The sequence below is a fragment of the Pistacia vera genome, unplaced genomic scaffold (assembly GCF_008641045.1).
Source record: "Pistacia vera cultivar Batoury unplaced genomic scaffold, PisVer_v2 Contig517, whole genome shotgun sequence".
NCBI lineage: Eukaryota > Viridiplantae > Streptophyta > Magnoliopsida > Sapindales > Anacardiaceae > Pistacia > Pistacia vera.
In genome coordinates, this window is record NW_022196354.1 from 481,462 (window position 1) to 506,341 (window position 24,880).

The window sequence follows — 24,880 nt, forward strand, 5'->3', positions numbered from 1 at the left end:
CCGGTAGTGCGTCGATCTAGCCTTTTCCGGCCAGATCCACCTAGATCTTTGGCCGTAATAGTCTGTAACGACGGCCAACAAACGGTCGTCGTTGATGGCCAACAAACGGTCATCGTTGACCATCAACGACGACCATTTGTTGGCCGTCGTTCACGAGCAAATACAGCCAGATCTGGCCGGAAAAGGTCATATCGACGCACGATCGGCAAGATCCAGCCGGTCATGCGCCGATACGGCGACTCCAGCCACCCTCCGATGGTGGTGGCCGGCTGTCCGTATTTGAGGGTGGGTTGGGGGTGTTTTTGTTAACTTTTAATGTTTTATTATATGGGGTATTTTGTAAAAAAAAACATAGGGGGTATTTTTAATATATAAATCCTACATCGTAATACCCGTCCAATTCAACTTTTTTTTAACTTTTTTCAAAAAACTTTTCCCAAAAACCCAAAATTTTGAACCAAGAGAAGCCTAGATCTTAAAAAGTCATTCATAGTGATTTCCATCTAGTAAACTTGGTTAAAATTCTAGTAAACATGTTAAAATTTATTTAAAAAATACACTAATTTGACAAAATTAAGCAGAGTCTTAAATAATTATCATAGACATTGGCATCCATAGGCTTCATTTTTGTTTGGTTAATTTTGTTGGGTGAATTAGTATTTAATGATTTCCAAAGGGGGAGTCCATAACCAGTGTCGACGAATTTTGAGATGGTTGACATATTTCACTATTTGGTGCTTTTGGTTCAAATGGTATATGAGATAACTCAACTAGCGTAATTTTAGAGCATCTTCTGTGGTATTTTTTATTTTAAAGAGTATATTTCATATAAATAAAGAATATTTTTATTAATTTATAAATATAAAGAACAAAATTTATATTCAAATCCAATAGATTCTTTAAATTAGACTTAATAAATAGGAAAAAGACTTAATAAGAGAGAGAATTAATAATAAAATGTATAGAAACTTGTAATTTGTTAAATAAAATTGGGATAGATAGTGAAATTTGATTCTCTAGATGTAGAGAGTCAAACTCATTCTTTAATTTATATTTAAATAATAAATAGTATATTGAACTCTTATTTTTATGGACAAACTCTTTATAATAAAGAGTTTGAGTCATATAAAAAATCATTTGGAAATGCTCTTATATTACCATATTTAGTTGTCAAGTAATTAAAAATTTCGAAAATCTTAAAAAACTAATAGTAATTACTGCTGGTTATATAAGTGGTAATCTGAATACCACAATTTTTTTAAGTACTCTAAATTATTTGGTTGTCTTAATTTTGTTACAATTTTATCCCTAACTATTAAAACTTTTGGATAATAATATCCTTGTTTTAAAAACAATTTACAAGAATATTCATGGATACTTTTATCCTTATACATAATATTTTTAGGACATTATTACCCTTACCCTTCTACCGAATTACCCAAGACAGGTGGCCAGGTTTGGCAAGTGATGTGCTAGTCTGGTCTTTTTCGGCCATAATGGATCTAATTGTCAACGCATAGCCATTGGCAATCGACAATGGTGGCTAGCATTGGTTTAGTTGAATAGAGGTGCTTTTGTTAAAATTTATACTTTTATTATGGTTGAAGTGTTTTAACAAAATCTCTAATATAGAGGGTTAAAGTAAATAATTCAAATAATAATAATAATAATAATAATAAAAGATAATTCAATAATATATATAATATACCTATCAATTTATTTAAATCTAAATATTTAATATAATATTTTCAATAACCTTTCTATTAGCCTATTTTTCTATTAATAAAATATTCCTAATAATATAATATTCAATGAACAACGCACACTAAAAGAATGATATTTCGGGTTCTATACTGAAACATATGCATCCAAATTTCTTAGGAATATTACAAAACCCAATGCATCATTGTTAGATGCTAATCATGCTACTGCACTTACCAATACTAATGCTTTAATTGAATTAACTCATTATTATGACTCCCATGCTTCCCTCTCTCTATTGGTTATCAAATTTCACATCAATTTGAGGGTACGGCTTCCAAAGAGTCCAAGACCTTAATACTTCTCTAATTTATTTTTGAGTAGTGCTACAGCCACCAACGGTAGTACACCGAATTTATACACCGAATAACATGATAAAATCTTAACCGTTTATTAATATTAAGTTAAAATTTATAAACGGTCAGGATTTTACTATGTCATTCGGTGCACAAATTCGGTGCACTACCGTCGGTGGCTGTATTATTTTCCTTTATTTTTCTATGCATGTTTTTACTGCTAATCGTGTTTTCTTCTTCTCCCACTGCTGTCCCGGAGTTAGGCATGGCAATGTTCTCCAGAATTTCAGGGACCATCCCACCCCACCCTATATGGGGTGGGAAAGCCTTGATTTTTTCAGGGATAGAGGTAGGGTGGGGGGCGTTTTAATCCCCATCCTCAAGGATGGGGCGGGGGTAGATGATGCCTTTCCCCCGCCCTGTCCCGTCTCGTATATAATATATAAAATTAAAAATTATATATATATACACTTTTCACTAATACCTATATATTTTACCTAATTACACAATTATCCTACCTATATAAACTCATATTTTCCCAATTTCCCTCACCCTAAACAATTGAACAAGAACAAACCCTAACCCATATTTATGTATAATTAATTATGTTTAAACGATTAATTTAAGTGTTTGTTATGTGGATGAGAATTAACTAGTGTGTTTGGTAATATTCAAATTAATTTATGTTTATGTAAAATTAACGGGTGGGGATGGGCCTCCAACATTCCTCTTTAAGGTGGGGAAGGAGAATTCCTGTCATCCCCGTAACGGGGATGAGGAGTGATTTTGAGGGCGGGGATGGGTACAGTGAATGAGATTCCCGCCCCGCCCCATTGCCATGTCTACTCGTAGTCTTCTTAAACTGTTTAAAAATCCAGGTGCATGCAAACTAATCGAAGGGATTAATCGAAGTGTGTAAACTGATTTGAACATCCTATTTAAAAAAAAAATTTGTTATGCCTGAGAAAGTAGGGCTGACACCGAGCATTGTTAGCAAGAGCGGTCAAAGCTTGAGAAGGTTCTACAACCGCTCAGATGCAGCCACGTCGTGTGATGACACGAGCAGCATACTCCTACCAGTGCAATGGGTATGTGCCAAGTTGGCGAAATGCTAGAAAAGGTCCACGTGTCCAATCCCTGCACAAGTCAAGGAAATCACTCGGGCAGGTGAGCAATGGGACGCGGAGAAGGATTTTCACGACATCTGCCCCACTTACAGATTCAGTAATCATTACCTTAATTCATTCTACTATAAATAGAGGGCTTCTCTCCCGTTTATGGGATTGACTAATTTTACTCTGAAATAGCATATTCTCTCTCTCTCTCTCTCTCTCTCTTGTATTCTCCAAACTATAATTCAGCTCGCTGAACGCGACCTGACCTCATACATTAATACAATACTAGTGGACATAGGATTCGCTTTTTGGGCATCCAAACCACTTTAAACATTGTTGTTCACCCCTTATTCAATCAGATTCCCCCATACTCACGTGTGACTTCTGAGTCCACTCAGCATTTCCCACGTGCGAATAGTTGGTGTCAAGATTCAGCATCAACAGTTTGACGCTAGAATGAGGGCCTGATTTAGTACTTGTTCTTCATCAGGAGAATCTCTGACTAATCGGTCCCACTATAGCAAATGGCTCGCAGATTTGAATATGAGCGAACCAATCATGGTGATGAAGAGATCCCCCAGGTACAAGAGCACATTTTTATCGAGGTGCCTTCAGCCCCACAAAATATCGTGGGGGATATCCCTTCAAGCTCATGGCTTGATCCGGCCGTCATGAGCTACTTGGAGAGGTTCAACAATACTCTTCAAATGGTCAGCCAAAGGCTAGATCGATTGGATCGGGTCGTACCACCCGAATCAAATGAGGCGGTGCCACTGCAGCTCGTCAAAGAAAGGGAAAGCAAGTGGCACACAGCAGACCTAGAGGCTCCGAGGGACCAGCGAACACCGATCGTGCCCCGGATAGAATACTTGTGGCATTGAGACTCGGTGACATGTCGTGGCCCGAGCCGTCCTATGCCACGTCGTGCTAGCACTCCCACAAAAGTGCAAGGCGGGGAGATTCCTATAATCGCCAAAATGACGACTTTGATCGTCGTCGCGCAGGAGATTCCCATCGTCCGCGGGTCGGTTCGCACCACCGAGGAGGTCGGGAAAGTTCCCCAAACCATTCAACGTCATCACACAACTCTAGCTAGCGTGTGTCGAGATTGGCCGGAACTGCTGGCCAAGGTGAGGAGGAATCCGATCTACGGTCTTTCCTCAATCGCAACCGTGAGGGTCAAACCCACATTGCGGAAAGCGATCCCCAGATAGCTCCGCTACCTCAGATTGAGGAACTACAGCGAGCTTTGGATCAGTTAAAGGCTCAGCAAAATGAGCAAGGGCAGGTCACAGAAGCGTCTCCCTTTTCTCTGACAGTGTTAGCCGCCCTTCTCCCTTCAAGATTCAAAACGACCGACATGCGAGCATTCGATGAGAATTCCGATCCGCAGGATGATCTGTACGAGTTCAATGACCTCATGGAACTCCGCCAAGTCTCTGACTTGGTGAAATGTCATTGCTTGGCAGTAACTCTTACTTCTCATGTCAAGCAATGGTTCAGGTCACTCCCAGTAGGATCAATCAACTCGTGGCCTAAGATGAGCTCGACATTTCTAAGACACTTCCAGACGAACAGGAAGTTCTCGATGCCTCTAAGCTACCTCAGCAACATAAGGCAAGAGAGGGATGAGCCATTCCAATCTTATATTGACAGGTTCCATAGGGAGTTCCATAAGGTAGCTCACATTCTCGAAAAGTCCGTTCAGACTCTCATCATCGCGGGAATTCGTCCACAGACAGATCTGGGGAAAGAGCTACAATCTGAGGACGATGTTTCCCTCACCCGCTTCTATAGCCTTACGAAGAAGTACCTCCGCATTGAAAACTCCGTGGCAGCGCTTAACCGCCACGACCCCGGTCCTTCGGGTAGTGCACCTGGTCGAGGGAGAGTAGGAAAGCTGATCGTCGGTGGGCTAATGACAATTAACGAAAAGGAAAGAAGCAGCGATATGAGCCCAAGAAATCTTATGCCCCAGTTCCTCGTCGCGATCGTGACAAAAGTCAATACACCCCTCTAAATACATCAGTCTCTACTATTCTTGATAAGTCAGAAGAGGCTTGCCTGCTCGGGGAGCCTGAACCCATGAAAAACCCCTCTTCAGCCAAAAACAGTAAAAAATATTATCGCTATCATCGGGATAATGAGCATCACACCAATGAGTGTTGAGCCCTTAAGCAAGCAATTGAATACCTCATCAAGTAGGGGCACTTCAAAGAGTATGTTGATGACTTTGCTCCCGTATGGGAGAAAAACCAAGAGGAACCATGCAAGAAGCGTCGTGGTCATAAGGGTATTTAGAGTGTAGGGATCATCTTTGGGGGACCGCATCTCACAAGGAATTCACGAGGTGCCCAAGAAAGGTATGCTCGCGCAGCCCATCACGACCCAATCAATATAATAAACACGACGCTATGACCATCTAAGGTTCATAGGGAGGAGGAAATCACCTTCTCCGAGAAAGACGCAGTGTAATTGCATCATCCCCATGGCGATGCTCTCGTCATCACACCCTAAATAGGGTGGTGCAAGGTTCACCAAATGCTGGTAGACAACGGAAGCGCCGTGAACATCTTGTTCTAGCGAGCTTTCGAAAGAATGAAATTGGATAAAGCCGATCTGAAGCTTGCCTCCATCCCTCTATATGGTTTCACCGGGGATCATCTGATCCCCAGGGGGACAATCTTACTCTCGGTCACATTGGGTGACACCAACGAGGTGACCAAAATTACCGAGTTCCTAGTAGTGGACTGTCTGTCCGCTTTCAATGGCATCCTGGGATGACCTTTACTAAGAAACTTCAAAGCAGTCACCTCGATCTACCATCTAAAAATGAAGTTCGAAGTCAGCGGATTTCAATGTGCATCTCGCGACTGCTACGTAAGGGTAATACAGATGGCATGCAAGGGAAAAAGTAGTCCACTTGGCATCCCTAAACAGGCGATAACGATCAGCCGAATTGAACCATAGCCTGGTCCAACTGAGGATATCATGGATCCTTGTATCCAGGAATGCCCTTCCAGTGGGCCGGTTGAGGACGTGTATGAAGTGTCAGTCGATCAGAGCGAGCCAAGTCGGGTGCTAAGAATTGGAAGTAATCTCGACCCCCAGCTCGCTAACGACCTGACCAGCTTCCTCAAAGAAAATATCGACGTATTCGCATGGACTCATGCCGACATGGTAGGGATAAGCTTAAATATCATTTGCCATGCATTGAATATTGATAGTAAGGTCAGGCCGGTCCGCCAAAAGAGAAGAGCAATGGATCTGGAGTGATATGCTGCCTTGAAAGTTGAGGTAGATAATCTCCTCTTGAACGGATCCATCCAGGAAGCACTCTATCTGAGCTGGGTTGCAAACCTGGTTTTGGTAAAGAAGCCCAACGGCAAATGGCGGACCTGCGTCGACTTCACCGACTTCAACAAAGCCTGTCCAAAAGATAACTTTCCCTTGCCGAGAATCGACCAGCTCGTTGATGCTATCTTAGGGCACGAGCTATTGAGTTTTATGGATGCCTACTCGGGATACAATCAGATTCCGATGTACGTACTAGACGAAGAGCATACCTCATTTGTTACAGATCGAAGGCTGTATTGCTACAAGGTTATGCCCTTCGGCCTAAAAAACACTAGAGCAACTTACCAGCGACTGATTAACCGGATATTTTTAGAACAGATCAGAAAATCGATTGAAGTCTATCAATGACATGCTGGTCAAATCACACGTCGCTTCTGATCACATAACACATCTTGCTTAGATGTTCGGGATACTCCGGAAGTATAGAATGAAGCTCAATCCTCTCAAATGCTCGTTCGGAGTATCCTCAGGAAAATTCCTGGGGTACATGGTCAACCAGAGGCGAATAGAGATCAACCCCGAAAAAATCCAAGTTCTCCTCGATATGAAAAGCTCGACCAACCGAAAACAGATTCAGAGTCTTAATGGGCGAATAGCGACACTCAGTCGCTTCATATCGAAGGCAACAAATCGTTGCTTGCCATTCTTTAATATACTCAGGCCAACAAGAAATTTGAATGGACTCTTGAGTGCAAATAGGCATTCCAGAACATTAAAGAGCACATCGGAAAGCCATATCTTCTGTCCAAGCCTCTCCCGCAAGAAATTCTCCTTCTATATCTGCCCGTCTCTCAGTACGCGGTCAGCGTAGCTTTAGTCTGGGAGGAGAACAGGGTCCAATGGTCAGTATATTACGCGAGCAAGCGTCTGCTGGATGTCGAGATGCGGTATCCGAAAATGGAGCGATTGGCTTATGCCCTGCTGATCGCTTCTAGAAAGTTACGACCTTACTTCCACACCTACACAATCCATGTATTGACCAACTACCCGCTCAAGCAAATCCTTCAGAAATTGGAGGCTTCGGGTAAGTTGCTCAAATAGGCTATGGAACTAAGTTAGTTCGATTTGTAGTACAGATCGAAAGCAACCATCAAATGGTAGGCTGTTGCTAATTTTATCTAAGAATTCTCATATCAACCGGTTAAGGAATTTGAGCAACAGGCCAGTGAAGTCACCCAGGAAACTGTTCAAAATTTATCGACCTAGAGCCTCTATGTCGATGGATCCTCGAACAGGAGAAGGGCCGGGGCAAGCCTTTTCCTTCCTAATCCTGAAGGGACTCGCATTTATGGCATTCTTCGGTTTGGATTCAAAGCGACCAACAACGAGGCTGAATATGAAGCTCTGCTCGCTGGTCTGCGGTTGGCGAGAGAAATGGGATCAACAGCGATCAACATCCATAGCGACTCTATGCTGGTTGTTAACCAGATTTTGGGGGAATATCAGGCCAAGGAAGAAAACATGATCGGCTATCTAAAGAAAGCTAAGGTTGCACTCGAGCCATTTAAGCTAGGGGTGATCAGTTTTGGGTACCCTACACTTTTTGAAGGAATCGGAACCAGAACCGGAACCGATGGTTCCTTGAAATTTGGAACTAGAACCAGAACCAGAACCAACGATTCCAATTCCTAGGTACCCAGAACCAGAACCTGTAACAACGATTCCGATTCTGATTCTGGGTACCCTGTAAAATCACAATGACCCCCAAAAGTTTTTAAAATGGCAAAAAAACCTTAAAAACTTACAAATACCCCCCACCTGGCACTTGTTAACAAAAAGAAAATTACAAATTATAAATTCAAAATTACAAACTCCATTACTTTGTATAGGTAGATTCTCAAAAGTCAAACAAACTTACTTTAAATGTTATGAAATATAAATATAAATGTATTCACATTATTTTTTCTACAAAAGCTTTTATTAACCCCCCTAATCTTTAATTTTATTTTATATTAGTCTCGGTTCCTAACTATAGGAACCAGAACCGGAACCGCACAGTAACGGTTCCAAAAATTTGGAACCGGAACCTACCCATTGATAATTGGTTCTAGGTAGGAATCAAAACCAAACCCAGGGTACCCACAGGTTTCAGTTCCAATCGGTTCTTTTGAACACCGCTAATTTAAACACTTCACAATCACACAGATTCCCAGAGATAGTAATTATGTCACGGATGCCTTGGCAAAGATAGCCTCGTTGCTGGACTCAGATGCGTCGAAAAATATTCCTGTTCGGTTCATAGAGGCCCCCAGTATCAGCTCGCCCGAACAGGCCATGAATGTGACCGAGTCAGTTTCCTGGATGACCTCAATCATCCAGTATCTCTGAGACTGGACCTCGCCCAATGACAAGATCGAGGCAAGAACCCTGCGAACCAGAGCTGCTCGTTACACACTTATAGGAGATCAATTGTACAAGTGATGGTTTAGCGCCCCTCACCTCCGATGTGTAACCGATGAAGAGGCAAACTATATCATGAGGGAGATACATGAAGCGGTCTGTGGTAATCACACGGCCGCGCTATCTTTCGCCAACAAGTTGTTCGTCAAGGGTATTACTGGTCTTTACTCCAAGAAGACACCTACAACTTTGTTAAAAAGTGTGACAAGTGCTAACGGTTTGTGAACATACTGCAAGCTCCTTCCCACCAACTGGTAAACATGACTAGCCCCTGACCATTCTCCATGTGGGGAATCGATCTTATTGGACCCATGCCAGTTGGCAAAGGAGGGGTCAAGTATGCGGTGGTCGCGGTGGATTACTTCACCAAGTGGGTCGAGGCCAAACCTTTGGCCGCGATCACCACCAAAAAGCTCAAGGACTTTGTCTTCAAAAACATAGTGTGTCACTATGGAATTCCTCATACCCTTATCTCTAATAATGAGAAGCAGTTCGATTACGAGGAATTCACACAGTTTTGCGACAAGCTGGGAATCTACAAAAAGTTCGCCTCAGTCGCAAGACCGCAAGCAAATGGTCAGGTTAAAGCTGTCAACAAGACCATCGAGTACACTCTGAAAGCCAAACTTGGCGCTGCCAAGGGTAATTAGGCTGACGACCTCTCTGAAGTCCTATGGGCATACAAGACAACGCCGAGAACCTCTACCTCATAAACACCCTTCTCGTTAGCATATGGCTGCGAGGCGATGATCTTTGTGGAGGTAGGAATTGGTTCACTTTGGAGAGACTTGTTCAACGAAGTAGACAATGAAGCACTTATGGGCGCAAGTCTGGATTTAGTTAAAGAACATCGCAACAAGGCTCAGCTAAGAGTAGCAGCCTATCAGTAGCACGCGAAAAGGTTCTTCGACTCTAAGGTTAGAAGAAAAGACTTCCAGGTCGGTGACCTTGTTCTGAAGGAAGTCTTTCTCAGTGTACGAGAACCGAGTGCGGGAGTATTGGGGCCAAATTGGGAAGGCCCGTACCGCATCGCCAAAATAATAAGACTGGGGACTTATCACCTCAAAAGTTTGAACGGTTTCGAAGTATCGTGAGCTTGGAATGTTGAACATCTCCACCTATATTATCAGTAATTCCGAACTCATTTTGTAATTCTCTTGTAAAGACTTTACTTTTCTCAAGACTTGTAAATGACACAAGTTCTTTTGAAATATCTTTTCCCGCGTGTATATAGTTCTGTTCGCATAGATATTATCCGTACAAATAATATTGTAAACAGTTAGAAAGTGACCTCATGTCCGCATATGTAACATTTGTGGGGTATGAAGAATTATGAGTACTCACAAATGATTAAGGAAAAGATTTTTTTATTTATTAAAAAATAAAAAAGTACATATTAGCAAGCATAGGAAAAGTACTACAAAAGCAGAGGCAATCACTGGCCTTCATCCCTATGTTTTGGAGGTGCGACCTCAGCATCCCTAGGCTGGTCGCCAACCACCTGGCCGGCCGCAGGTTCCTCTGGGACATACTCCTCTGGACGCTCTTCTTCCGGATCAAGTCCCCAAGCTACCTTCTCATCCTTGGCTCGTGCCATGGAGGTGAGGATACTCTGGTAATCTTCTAGGAGGTCGGTTAGATCGATGATGGGATTCTTCAGCCGAAGGGCATAGATGGACTGGATCGTCCAGTTGGCAACCCTCTTCTCTCCAACTCTTGTAGTTGTATCTCTTCGGTCAGCGAAGCGACACGACCCTGGGTGAATTGGACTTCAGCCTCAAGCGCCCACCTCTACTTCTCGGTGGTCTCCCATAGTTGCGCCCTTTCCTGCTTTGCTCGCAAGGCCCGCTCAGAGTTTGTTCGTAACTCCAGCTCTTTCTCGCCAGTCTCCTTGGTAAGCCTGACCATTGTCCTTTGGAGCTCTTTAACTTCCTCTCCTCACTTCTCCAACTCGGCCTTCTGGAAATCGATCATGCGAAGTGCGGCGTTCCTCTTAGACAGGTATTGATTCGTCTGAACGGTGGATAGGTTCTTCTCTGCTTGTGCAGCTTCTAAGTCCCGTTTAAGACATATGTTCTCTTCTCTTAGCTCGGCCAGCCCCTCAATTGAATCTTTTACAAGGACAAGTGCATGGCGAGTAGGGCCTGTGTAACGAAGAGAGTAAAGAGTTAATTTCCAATCTATTGAAAAAAGCAAGGAAATGTAAACAAGTCTTTGCCGAGGACAGTTCATTTTACCTGGCTCAAGTGCTGAAAAAATGTGGACATCAGATTCATGGGGTTAGAGGCCATGAACTGCTCGAACGCTTTCGCAAGCTGGCACTCCAGCAGGGTAAACACCACTAGCTGCAAATGATCCAGAAGTTGCCCTATAGAGTCCAACACGGGCTTGCCCGTGCCCTCAGCAGGTAGCGTCTCGTCTGCTGGTTCCTTGCCTGGTCTCCTCCCAGGATCCGCAGCCTCTCTTTACCTCGTTCGCGGACCCTCCGAAGGGATGGTAATACCAGTCATGCCCCCGAGAAGTCCTCCCAAGCGGAATGCCTAGTAGGGCTGCGACCTATCAGGTTGAATGCCCAAACCCTCCGACTCAGATTCTGACTCCTTAGCTCGAAGTTGTTTCCTCTTTTTGGACTTTTGGGCCATTTTCTTCTACTTGGGGCGAACAGCCGTAGGTTGAGAAGCACCAGCAGGTCGAACCGGTGCACCTGTCGGAGTCCCTCCGATAGGGGGACCGTTGGGTGCCGCTCAACTGGTCCAATGACACCAACTCGGGGGAAGGTGAACTCCCTTGGTCGCAGCAACCTGGGCACTTTAGGAGGCATGGTCGCTGTATGCGAACATCATTAGCAAAACAGTTTGTGTTGGAGTTGTCGACTACTTCAGCATTAAAGGGTAACGGAGACGCACTCGGGGATTTCTTTTCCATGTATAACCGCTGTAGGATTTCTTTTAAGTTATTAATTCCTTTTTGGGTTGGGTTTAGAAACCGGAATCCTTGTAAAACTAGGTTTAATCTCTTAAACCTAGTATATAAACATACTTTTCTCTTGCTATGAGTGTGAGAGCAATTCATTCATTGTAAACGAGAGAGGTGAGGCATATTGCAATAATATTGTCTCAGCTGGACGTAGCCCACATTCGGTGAACCAGGGTAAATCGCGCGTATTATTTTCTTTGTTTACTGTTTGTTTTGTTTTACTATTATTATTTTGTCCCTGTCATTGTCTCTATTTCGTTCAGTTTGCTACATGCAAATAACAAAACTAGCTAGGGTTATGGTACTTCCGCAGGTTTGCGATTGTCACGAGCAGCCTCGCGTCACGACTTTGTTCGGGCAAAAGACTGAAAGCAGTGATCCTATCGAAATCAGCGAGAGCCAATAACCTGGTCGTCTTGTTGACTGCGAAGAAACAAAGAGAGTTCGTTAGCAAAGATAAAAGGAAAGAAAATTCACCAAGAAAAAGAAAGGAAAAACCTACTCGGCTCCTTAAATTGGTAAATGCCATCATAGTGAAAAAAGAAAAATTTTGTCTCATATGCCCCGATGCTGCTGGGGTAACTGTGTATTCCTCCCTCGATCATAGATCTCTTCGAGAGGTAGAAAGAATCTTTGTCTTTACTCTTCTTCAAATAATACGAGCAACCGAGCTCTAGCACGGTTAGCTCACTTAAACTGTTCTCGTCGCATGCGATATACATAGCCACGGCTATCATATACGCATTTGGCGTAAGCTGCAATGGTGCGATCCCGAAATGATCAAGGACCGACCTAATAAAAGGATGGAAGGGGGATAAGCGCTCCACACTTAAAAATGTTCTCGGAGATCGCAGCCATTCCTTCTGGCGAATTCCGTGCTGTGTACGTTCTATGTTGGTAGACATCTACGCTAAATGCATATTGGTCCACCGCTTTTTGAATCTCCTTTACTATGGCTATTGACAGAATTTCTTAAGAGGGACCTGCTGGGGCATCCTACACCGGTGAGCTCATTCCCTCATCTGTCCTGGTTGCTGAGAGGTCAATTTCTCCTACGGTCTGAAAAAAGAGACATGCAGGAATTACTTAGTCATTGTACAGTGTTTCATACGATGACGTGGAGGAAAAAGTAAACACGATCTTCCTCAAACCCTAGAAAAACCCTAAAGTATCCTTGGGGGCCACCCCCAAAGACTTAAACCCTAGGAGAAAATGTACTCTCCGATCAAACACCAGAAGTGCTCACCGTTACCACATTGCTACCGTCAAAAACAGAAAAAGGAAAGTGATAAAAGAATCATCCTTACCTCTTGAGTATAAAGATTGATCCTCTTACTCTGAATGTCAAGTGCGCAATAGTCTGAAAAACGAAAAATCGAGGATCACGAAAGCTTCTTGTTATCTTTGAAGAAGTGAGTATTGTGACATTGCTTGGGGTGAGCATGGGATTTTATAGTGAAGGAAGTGGCGCTTGGTTTTCCCGAAGTCAAACGACATTTGAACGGAAATCGTCCCTTACCGTTGATCGCAACCACGTGACGTCAATCAATGGGGAAGAGTAACCGCCACACTTCGAGAAATCAAATCGTCGTTTGTCTCCGTTGAAATACTCAAGCGACGGCTCGCTTCCTTCCTCCACATTAAATGCGCTCCCATCCGCATTTAATGTTCTAATAGGGAATGTTGTTTTAGCATGACTCACATTTAATGCGCATGGCTGGCACTTATTGCGCATAGGACACATCTATCAGAGCAAAAGGTGTTTCATTAATGTATCAGCTGTCAAAGCGCAACGGATAACATTTGAAGAGGTCGTTAGATAAAACACTCTTCGTCATGTGTCAGTTGCGAAGCGACGTGACCTTTCGCTTTCAACGAGAAATACTCTAAGTGTAAGCAGGTCGCGAACCTCGGTCAAGGTCGGAGTCATCGTTATGGCACTGGATAAGGTTTGGTACAGGTCGCAGACCTTACGAAAAAAGATCATTTCATATCGCTTACATGGAAATGTCTCGCGACCTTCTTGCAACCAGGTTGAATCGACCAGCGGTCACTCGACACATCAAATCAAGGCATGATTGTGTAGTTCTCAAGGTTCGATCCTCAAACCTTAAAAACTAGGGGACTTCTGTTATGCCTGAGAAAATAGGGCTGACGCCGAGCCTTGTCAACAAGAGCGGTCAGAGCTTGAAAAGGTTCTACAACTGCTCAGATGCAGCCACGTCGCGTGATGATACTAGCAATATGCTCCTGCTAGTGTAGTGGGTATGCGCCAGGTTGGCGAAAGGCTAGAAAGGGTCCACGTGTCCAATCCCTGCACATGTCAAGGAAATCACTCGGGCAGGTAAGCAATGGGACGCAGAGAAGGATTTGCACGTCATCTGCCCCACTCACAAATTCAGTAATCATTACCTTATTCATCCCACTATAAATAGAGGGCTCTTCTTCCGTTTGTGGGACTGGCTAATTTTACTCTGAAATAGCATTTTTTTTTTCTCTCTCTCTCTCTCTCTTGTATTCTCCAAGCTATAGTTCAGCTCGCTGAACGCAACTTGACCTCATACATTAATACAATACCAGTGGATGTAGGATTCGCTTTTTGGGTATCCAATCCACTTTAAACATTGTTCTTCACCCCTTATTCAATCAGATACCCCTATACTCACGTGTGACTTCTGAGTCCGCTCAACATTTCCCACGTGCGAATAGTTGGTGTCAAAATCCAGCATCAACAAAAATTGACTGCAATTAGGTTATCAAATAACAATAAAAAATCCTATAAATCACAATATTTAATACAATTTTTTTCATAATAAGTAAATATTAATCCAAGATAAAACGTTGCTTTACTATTATGTTGCCAGTAGAATCAAAATCCATTTTGACGTAATCCTCCTTAACTGCTCCACCTAATATCTTTTCCGCCAATGAGTCTTCCACCAGCCTCCTAATTGCCCTCTTCAATGGCCTTGCTCCATAGGCAGAATCATTCCCCTGTCTCACCAATTCTTCCTTGAATTTTTCTGTCACTTCAAGATTTATTTTTATTGCTTTTGCCCTTTGATAAACTCCATTCAGCATTATCTCAACAATTGGTTTTAGCTGACAGCAAGTCAATTTCATAAAAACAATCAGTTCATCAAATCTATTCAAGAACTCAAGCCTGAAATTCTTTTTCAACTTTCATCCCCCAAATGGCTTTTCTTAGCAATTATATCAGAACCAACATTTGAAGTCATTATTATGAAAGTTCTGTTGAAGTTCACAGTCTTCCCTTTGCTATCCGTTAAATGACCAGCATCCAAAACCTGAAGCATAATATTCAACACATCAAAATGAGCCTTCTCCGCCTCATCAAAGAGAACCACACTGTGAGGTAGCTTCCGTACAGCTTCAGTCAGTTGACCACCGTCTCGACAGCCATTGTAACCCGGTGGCAACCCCAGAAACTTTGAAACAGTATGTTTCTCCATATATTCACTCATGTCTATCCTGATTAGGGATTTTTCTAACCCAAAATATTCAGCTGCTAAAGCATGCGCAAGCTCAGTTTTTCCCACGCCAGTAGAACCCGCAAATAGAAAGATTGCTAAAGGGCGGCTCGGGTCTCTCATTCCCACTTCAACTCTATGCACGGCGTGGCTGACGGCCTCAACAGCTTCTGGCTGCCCAATTATATGCCTCTGCAGAGCCTTTTCCATATGCAAAAGTCGTTGGGATTCTTCAACTGAAAGTTTCTCCATGTTAATTCCGAATAAAGATTTGTGGTGGGTGAATTTGGCATACGTTTAAGCACAATATGTAAGTAAAATATTAAGATGAAACCTACTAAAACTTTCTTATAGAGAGTTCCGGTGAGGGTAGGAATGTGATTTAGAAAAGAATTCTAAGAATATAGGAAAGGAAATTAGTGTTTGATATCAATTTGTATCCAATATTATGTAATTAATTTATTTTAATAATTTTAGTGAAATTAAGCAAAATCTCTCAGATAATCTTCATTTCAATCAGGTTATAGAATAAATTTCTTTGGCAGCAATTCTGGCCTTATTTACAGCAGTTACGTTGTTTTAGATTGATCCAATCCACAATATATACTAAATAAAGATCTTTATTCTATTGATTATGGAATTGCATTAAATTAGTATACCAGTATTTTGCCATTTGAATCAACATTTATTGTTACTGAATCACCCTGTTTAACGCTTCCATTCAGTATCCTCTCTGCCAAATTGTCCTCCAAGAGCCTCCCAATTGCCCTTCTCAAAGGCCTCACTCCATAGCTAGGATTATAACCTTCTTTCACAATTTCTTCCTTAAATCTCTCTGTAACTTAAACCATTATGTTCTTTTCTCAGCCTTTCGGACACTTGTTTCAGCATGATCTCCACGGTTTCTTTCCGCTGCGAGTTACTCAATGACCTGAAAACAATCACTTCATCGATTCTGTTCACAACTCTGGCCTGAAATTCTTTTTCAGCTCCTCTGCAACTTTCATCTCCAAATGGTCAAACCCCAAATGACTTTCTTGGAAATCAAATTACCACCGATATTTGAACTCATTATTATAATGGTGTTTTTGAAGTCCATGGTCTACCCTTTATTGTCTGTTAAACGAGCATCATCTAAAACCTGAAGCATAACATTCAATATATCACAATGAGCCTTCTCAATCTCATTGAAGAGGATCACACTGTAAGGCCGGTGGCGTACAGCTTCTATCAGTTGGCCACCATTTTCAAAGCCAACATAGCCCAGAGGCAAGCCAAAAAACTTGGAAACAGTATGTCTCTCCTTGTACTCGCTCATGTCGCTTCTTATCCAGTCCAATCAGAGACCATCTCCTTTATATTATCTTCAGTTATCAACTTTTTTGTTCCTGGTGATCCCTTAATTTGTTTGATGTATAACCAATTTGACGCCAGCTTCATCAATCAAGTCTATCGATTTGTCGGGATTAAACCGATCACTAGATCACATTTAACACACAAGTTATTACAGGATCATTCAGGCACTAAAACCTGCTGAAACCGCCTTTTCAAGGAGCATTCTTCTCAATATACTTCTTGTATTCATCAAATGTTGTGGCACCAATGCACTACACCAAGAAATTGCAAATTATAACGATATTTAAGAAAGAATTGAGAATCATATCAGAGTTCAAAGTCAATTAATTCACCCTTAATTCTCCTCTTGCAAGGGCAGGTTTCATGATGTTAGCAGCATCTAGTGCTTGTCCTCCAGTACCAGCACCAATATGAATGTGAACCTCGTCAATGAAGAGGCTGATGGATCCTTCACTCAGTTTTACTTCATCTATCAAATTTGTCAACCTCTCCTCATATTCTCCTCGATTCGATGCTCCAGCTATAAGTCGCCCATGTCCATGGCATATATCTGAAATTATTATCAAGTCAGTAATATTCTGCCAAACATTATCACACAAAAGACTAAAATAATTAAAACATTAATTATTATCTAGAATTAACCTTCTTTCCCTGGAGTTTAAATGAAGAAGTATTATTTGTAATCCTCTGTGCTAAGCCTTCGACTATTACAGTTTTTCCAACACCAGGATCGCCAATCAGGCATGGGTTATTTTTTTATTTTTGGTAATTGAGATGTCCGGGCCAGTTTGTGCGTGCAGTACCTCAACTAATCCTCGGGGTTCATTAAACATCCTACAAATCTAAAAGACTAGATAAGCCATAATGTTATTATAGTAGGTGACCCTAAGGTTTGAACCTAAGAACGCAAAGAAATGAGCAAACCTCCTTAACCATCAGGTCAATCCCTTGGGGTTTAGACATGGGTTATTCTTCCTTCTTTTACACAGTATTTGGATGACACGTTCAAGTTCCTGTTGCCTTACTGATGAGAGGATCCAACTTGCCCTAAACAAGAAATTATATTTCTATCAGCCACTAAACTGGAGAGAACACCATTAAATTATTGAATACTAGGCAATGAAGGATGGGTTTACCTCTTTTGCCATTGGGGTCAAGTCTGTAGCATATTTGTTTAGCATTTCCAGCTGAACAGGACCTTGTTTCTCAAGTTTCTCCATTTGAGTCACTGCCTAGTAATAGTTTTATGGAATTATATTGTTATAAAGATAAAGAAAATAAATAAGTCCTTTTGCAATGACTTTAAGAGATGGCAATAGGCCGCGCGAGAACCGAATACCCCTTGGCCTGGGTCCGACCCCATGACCCTGGCCTGGGCTCAGCCCAAACCCATTACAGGGATGTCGGGTAATGTCCAGGCCTGGCCCGAGCGGCTTTTTGTGACTCTCAGTCTCGGCCCATGTTAATCTATAATTAATTAATAGTATCTCTTATTTTAATCACCATATTTTTTTTGTGTATAAATTAATATGGCGGACAAGTGACATTGGATTTAACTAAAATTACAATCGATTGTTATCATAAATTCATTTCAAAAGTATAATCAAATAAAATTTAATTTAATTTTTTTTTAAATGATAAAAACTCGAGCCAGGCTAGGTGCTGGTTGTCCCGGACTCCTGTACATGGGAGCGGCTTTAAAACCATATCCAGGTCCGTGCTCATCCCTGCAAATAACGGGTAATGCCCAGCCCGTATGGGTCAGGTACCCAAAAATCCAGGTACAATTGCCATCCTCTAATGACTTAATAATAGCAAGCCTATAATGATAATAATGGGCTTAACAGAAAGATCGCCAACCACTTATCAATTATAACTCGAGGGCCAAGAAGGCAGAACCTTGCCTTGTAAACTTGGACTTCACAGCCAGGACAATGCAGCTAAGTCATTACTTTAAAGTCTTTGAGTTTCTTCCTAACTCTTCCTCTAATTGTTGAAATTATAGGCACAGTGAAATAATTTTAGTTTTGTCATTTACTTTAATTTCAGTAGGATGATCTGAATCATGAATTTGCAAATTGCAGCTCATTCAGCTCAAAATCCAAATGAACAACAACAAAAAAGCTGATTGATTAGAAAATTGCAAAATTTTCATTAACAAAACTGGCCAACAAGGCATTCACATTTCCTTCAGCAGAAACTTTCTCTAGAAAGCTGTCCTCCTTTTGATTTACAGTTTAACTTTAATTAACAGAATAAACAAATGAAACAAGGAAGACACTACCCTGCAAAATGCTGAGCAACATTCTCTTAACCAAAGCATCATTTCCTTAATGTCTTCTGCTTCACATTTACCATCTTCTCTACTTGATCACCAAGCCAACTAATCATCATATTTACAGCATCCCCATCCTCCACGTGTCCAAAATCAAGCGTGCAACGATTACGCACGCCAAACCCACATGTAGTTCTAATCATGTTCCCCCTCTGATCCCTCACATTGCAAAAAACAATGAAAACAACAGAGAAATATGCCTCGTTCTAATAGGCATATACATATCCAATATGAACATAATCACCCACCCAACACGCTGTCCCAAACTGTAAAAAAATACCGGGGACACTAGAGGTGTCAGGTGATGCTCATCGTTGCCTGTGTTAGTCTGTAGTTATCGGACTATTCCAGCTGTAACTTCACCATTCAAGTTTTACTTTTTATATGTTTTAATCATGTGGACGGTGAGGCCTCAAAAGCTTGATGTCTCCTTCAGGCACCTTTGTGCATTGGAAAATATCAGGAGTTCTTCAGCTTGGACCTTGGCCACACAAGAAGATGTCAAGGCAGTATTTGTTGAAACTTTTGGTGGGCAGGATCTGGGGCCAATCGTGCGAAACTTAGGCTTGTTTGCTAAGTTGACTTGGACAGAAAATAGGGAATACACTGGTCTGTGGTCTGAGAATCTGGACTCTCCTCTTATATAACAAATTTGTTTAAGTCCTTCCCCTTTCCACAATATCCGATCACACCTGAAATTTTTTCCGAAAAATGGATGCAATATTAGCTTCTAAGCCCTTAATTTTAAGCTATTACATATCACAAAACAGAATTCTCTTGGTATTCAAAGTTCTAGAACATAAGAACATCTTTTACATTCTAATATTTTTTTAAGACTAACGGCACTAAGAATTTCCTTTAACTTGCGACCTTAACCAAAACCGGAGAATTAAAAAAAAAAAAAAAGTTACTTGAAACTTAAGAAAGAAAGTATTAAACAATGGAGATTTGTTGAAAAATGTATTCTAATTAGTGCAACAAAAACATAAAATGGTCGGTTTGTGCATGTTGCATATCAAATTTAATATTAGAAGCAAAGACAAAACTCTTTCCTGCCGACTTAACTATATAATTAACTTAAAAACCTTAAACTAATGTGAAACCAAGAAGGATAGTGCTTAATGATATTAAATTCACTTGGTTTTTCTCTCGAACAATGTATGTTAAGATATAATTTTCACATGATTATTGATTAGTTTTATGGTAATAATTCAGGCTAATCACTTCAGCTTTATAAAAATGCAAAATACGAGGATTAAAAAAATACAAATAGTAATTGCATCCACAAGTCAGCTCAACACTTGAATGAATTGATTGATACTCATTGTCCCCAACATAACAACTTCGAACATGATAATACTAATTAATTAATGATAGTTGGCTTTTATTTACATATTCTTCACAATCATAGATATGTTCAACTGTTGAACCAGCCCATGTTAACGGATGGTTACTCTCAGACAACTGACAAGTTGCATAAAGAATTGAAAAAGGTAATAATATATAAGTAAGAGATTTGTTTAAAAGATAAGATGATGAAGGCAACTTCTTGCTTGTGATGGATAAGAAACCTCTAGAACCCACAATTAGGAATTAAATAAAATTCTGATTCATCTTCTCAATTAATAGCAATAATGCAGGAGGATTTGGAATCTCACCAGGCAGGTGTTCGTCGCTTTTCTTTAGATTTTGATGTTTGAACCACATAATGATCCGAATTCATCAGGTATTTGTAAGTTGGAGGAAAATATATCCTCCCTTCTTCCCACCCTTCAAATACTCGACCGGCTCTCTGTTCAATTTTTAACTGCCAAGGCAAAATCAAAAGGTTATAATCTTTATATTTAACACAATGCAGATATATAGTATTAGTGGCCTAAACATTAAGAGCAACCACTAAATTTATTAACTTTTTTGGCAACATTATTCATGTTCAGTGGCAAACATAAAGCTAATTACCTGATCTCTCTTTAAAAGTGCTTGCCAATCATTTCTCTTTAGCAATTCGTGCGTGTCACCACGACCAGAAGCAAGCCGATAATTTAAATCCCCAAGCCAAAAAATTATGCTGAACACGAACAAAAACAAAAAAAAAAAAAAGTTTTATAAAGTTACCTTAAAAACATTAAACATTGCTGAATTGAAAAGGAAAGAATACTTACTCATGCTCCAATATGCTTTCAGGAGGAAGTGGTTGTCGAAGATCTTTATATGAATGAGAAAACCTTGTTTTCTTTAAAATTTCTGTAACGTCTAAATTTCTTCTGATCTCATCACCTTCTTTCTCTCCAGAGGTCAAGTGTGTACAAACCAAGCAGAAAGTTGTCTGGTGCAGTGTCATACTAATGGATATTGAACCCTGTAAACGAAATAAAAGAAAATTTAAACGTCTGTTTCACTTCAAACAAAAATATTTATAATATACGACCAAAGTTAAGCACGATGAATGACCTTATTTCCAAGATAACCCATAATTCCACGACCAACGCACGAGACCTTCAAGTTGTTTACATGTTTAGAAAGATCAGCTCGAACCCACACACACAAGAATATCCCCACCATCTGTTTGCTAGCTGCAAGACAGTAGCGGCGCTGCCGTGGACTGCCAGCCATGGACGGTGAGTCAGGGGAATCTTCTTCAACAGAGCTCGAATTCGATTGCAAACTTGACAGTCTTGCAAAATCCTCTTGGCCGAGTTCATCTTCTAGAGAGAGGAGATTGGAGAAGCTCAGTCTGGGCTTCAGGTTTGCTTGCTGGTCAGCCTGTTGGGAAGTGGCATCGTTGTAATATTGAGGAAGTTCTTGGTCAGTCTTGTTGTTGTTGCTGTTCAACGCTTGACGAATAAGAGAAAGCCACTTGGCAGCTGGTCCGTTGTCTTCCGCTCCTAATACGTTGCCAGCATTTAGAGGAACAATTTCTTGAAACCTAATACACAGTAGAAAAAGATTGGCAAAAATCAATTACTACAACCGTTAAAATTTTAATCCCTTAAGTTTATATTATTATACATAAAGTCAAATTTTAAAAGGTAAAGATATTTTTACAACTTTATTGTCAAACCAATAAGATATGTAATGTGCATAAGTGATTGGATGTATAGGGCATTAAAGAAATGCCAGTCCGCAAAAGTGAAAAAAAAGTGCACGTTATATACAAAATATGTGTATGTGAGCTGTGGAGCATGTTAAGGTGGCGTCAACCACGGTCCGATTACTCCACAGCCCTGTTTGAATAGTCGATGATGCTCAATCGGCACAAATTCGCATCCACAAACATAAAAAATATTAAGAAAAAAGCAAAAGGCCTTTACCCTAGCACGTAGATGTCCGCAGGGGCAGGCGACTTTAGCCAATCTCTCAAGTTTAAACCGTCGTGGGGCGACTTCCCTCCGACATTCCATGTCCCCACGAACATCCTGAATATTACAAAACAATGCCACCTTCATTATTACTTCTTCAGAATAAACTAGATGCCAATTAATTGGTTTAACTAATCTCATCCCCTTTTTAGATCTGCAAACCTAATCTTCACCCATCTCAAAATCTTCTCAATTAATCCTCACCAACTATTTTTTCAAATAATTGCCTAGCCTTTACAAAAATTAAATCAAGTTAGTCTTTTTATTTCTGAATAAAAATATTTAATTAGTCAGTATCCTTACTTGAGATTGAGATTATCGGTTGGGGGCGGCGGCGCCTCCGGCACGATCGTCGACTGTTTAAGCCCATTAGTAGCGGCCGACAACCACCCTTTAATCAAAAATAAAACTGTCAATTAAAAGAAAGGAAATAAAACAACTGAAAATCCAAAAAAAAGGAAAACATATAGGTTACTGCTTCACCATTGACCTAGTTAATATACACCCCTGTCTGCTCCGTCTAGGTGGCAGAAGCTCACACGGGGACCCAAACCGAAATCACTGCGGGGTGTTTCAGTTTTTGTCGTGGATGTCAAATCACTTAAATTAAACCCGTCTAATCACGGGTGAGGGGGTAAAATCAGTAACGAGTAGTAGTAAAATGGTACCGTTTCGGAGTAAATACCTGAGAAATCATCTCGTACGAAGACGTAATAATCGTCGTCTGAGCAGCTCTTCCTTCTCTCAGTTTTCCCTGCGTTACATTAAAACGCAAATCTGACGATAAATATCAAATATCAAACGATACAGGGAGAAATTATTGAAACACGATATGAAAACATAATTTCACCTGTAATTGCATAATCGGAATGAAACTCATCGGCTCCACTCTGTATGTTAAGCCATTTTCGCGCAACTAATTTTGGCCACCAAGACTGCAAAAAATAAAAAAATAAAAATAAAAAAGAGGAAGAAAGAGCGTTTTAAATCTTAATACTATGCAAGCTAAAAACCGATATTAAGCCGAAAAATGGGGGGCTTGAGAATTAATGTAACGTACCATCTCTGTTCTGTTTCCTCCACAATTTGATTAATTTGAAGACTGCAAAATCAAGCCAATAAAAAGGACAGGATGGCCAATCAGAATAGTGATTGTGATTATCTTGCTGTATTTGCAGAGTATCTGATTATCTTGTGCTATTTTTGAAAGATATTTCTTATTTAAAAGGGAAATATGATTTAATAGTTAAAAGTCTTCGAGATAAACAAATCAAATAGTACAAGAAGAGTGACAGAAAAAAAAAAAAATATTTATCTTTTTATAGAGGCTGAGACGGAGTTTAAATTAGTGTTAAATGGAATACTCAGCGAGATTATAAAAGAACCAGTTGCAGGGAAAATGGAGACAGCTTCTCAGTAAGTACCGTAGACGGAAGGAAAGGGACAGGAAAAAAAAAATATAATGTAATATACAAGAGACAGTGGTAGAGATGAGGCCAGGTTCATCCTTTTTGGTGATGAGTGAGATGATGAGCAATTCTTTTACAAGCTTCGGCTGTGCCCTTTACAGAGAGGAAGACAGAGTGGAAGATGAAGTATTAAACAACGAAAAGATTTTAGCTTTTCAGATCTTTATTCATGGATCAAATCTCTACAATCCCATCTCAAAATTCAAAAAGTTGGCCATTCTTTTTTTAAGAAGGAAGGAACTATAAGATTTAAAAATTACAATGAAAAGTAATATTCACAGCTCAACACTCTTATGTCAGAAGTGAAAATCATACAACGAAATATCAAGATCTTGATGATAAGTGAAAATCTTGTTAAGTGATGTGTCCATGAAACATTCAGAGAGAAACGACATTGCTAATCAGAGAAGAAAATCAAGAGAGACTGAAGATGAAATGAGAAAAGACGGTAAAAAGAAGCAATACTTGCATTAAAAGAAATAATAAAAGTGGAGAGAAGAGGGACTTACAGAGAAATTAAAGATGTGAAGTTTCACAGAGAAGGACGAGACAGATTGTACACGCTTCAGAACGGAAAGAGCCCTTTTTTATATATGATTTTTTTCTTCTCTTTTCTCGAGCTTTCTTTTTCGTTTCTGGTGAAACCAGAGGGAGGGAGGAACGACAAACACACAAAGGGATGTGAGTTCTTGTTGCCTGGATTGGTTGGTTGGGGAGAAGAGAAAGATAAATAGAAAAAATGCCAGAGCAAGATTTGGGGGCGTTCCTCGTAAAAGAAAAAAGGAGCGGTTGGTTCTCAAATTTATAAGTGCTATAAAGGCAGGAGGAGAGAGAGAGAGAGAGAAAAAAAAAAAAAAAAAAAAAGGGTGCGTTGAGAGTTTTGACGCTGTGAGTTAGGACGTTTGAAGTCAACACTTTCTGATTGGGGGGCATTTTTCGTCATTTTTTCAATTATGAAACAATTC

The 24,880-nt window shown here is 40.6% G+C and overlaps 1 protein-coding gene and 1 pseudogene across 2 annotated transcripts; both read right to left on the reverse strand.

The window, feature by feature from the left end:
- Window positions 1-14,728: 14,728 nt before the first annotated feature.
- LOC116106455 lies at window positions 14,729-19,230 on the reverse strand (annotated as a pseudogene).
- A 70-nt stretch (window positions 19,231-19,300) lies between these two features.
- Window positions 19,301-24,672, reverse strand: LOC116106468 (type I inositol polyphosphate 5-phosphatase 8-like). 2 transcript variants are annotated; one of them, XM_031392832.1, is made up of 11 exons: window positions 24,425-24,672; window positions 23,507-23,548; window positions 23,297-23,381; window positions 23,132-23,200; window positions 22,750-22,837; window positions 22,399-22,503; window positions 21,539-22,013; window positions 21,250-21,446; window positions 21,047-21,155; window positions 20,746-20,894; window positions 19,301-19,779 (listed from the first exon to the last, which is right to left on the reverse strand). In XM_031392832.1, exons 2-11 carry the CDS (start codon window positions 23,507-23,509, stop codon window positions 19,500-19,502), a joined length of 1,560 nt encoding a protein of 519 aa, XP_031248692.1. In that variant the 5' UTR covers window positions 23,510-23,548; window positions 24,425-24,672; the 3' UTR covers window positions 19,301-19,499. The 2 variants fall into 2 exon arrangements, with proteins under 2 accessions (XP_031248692.1, XP_031248691.1); XM_031392831.1 differs by having other exon boundaries at window positions 22,750-22,855.
- Between the last annotated feature and the right edge of the window lie 208 nt (window positions 24,673-24,880).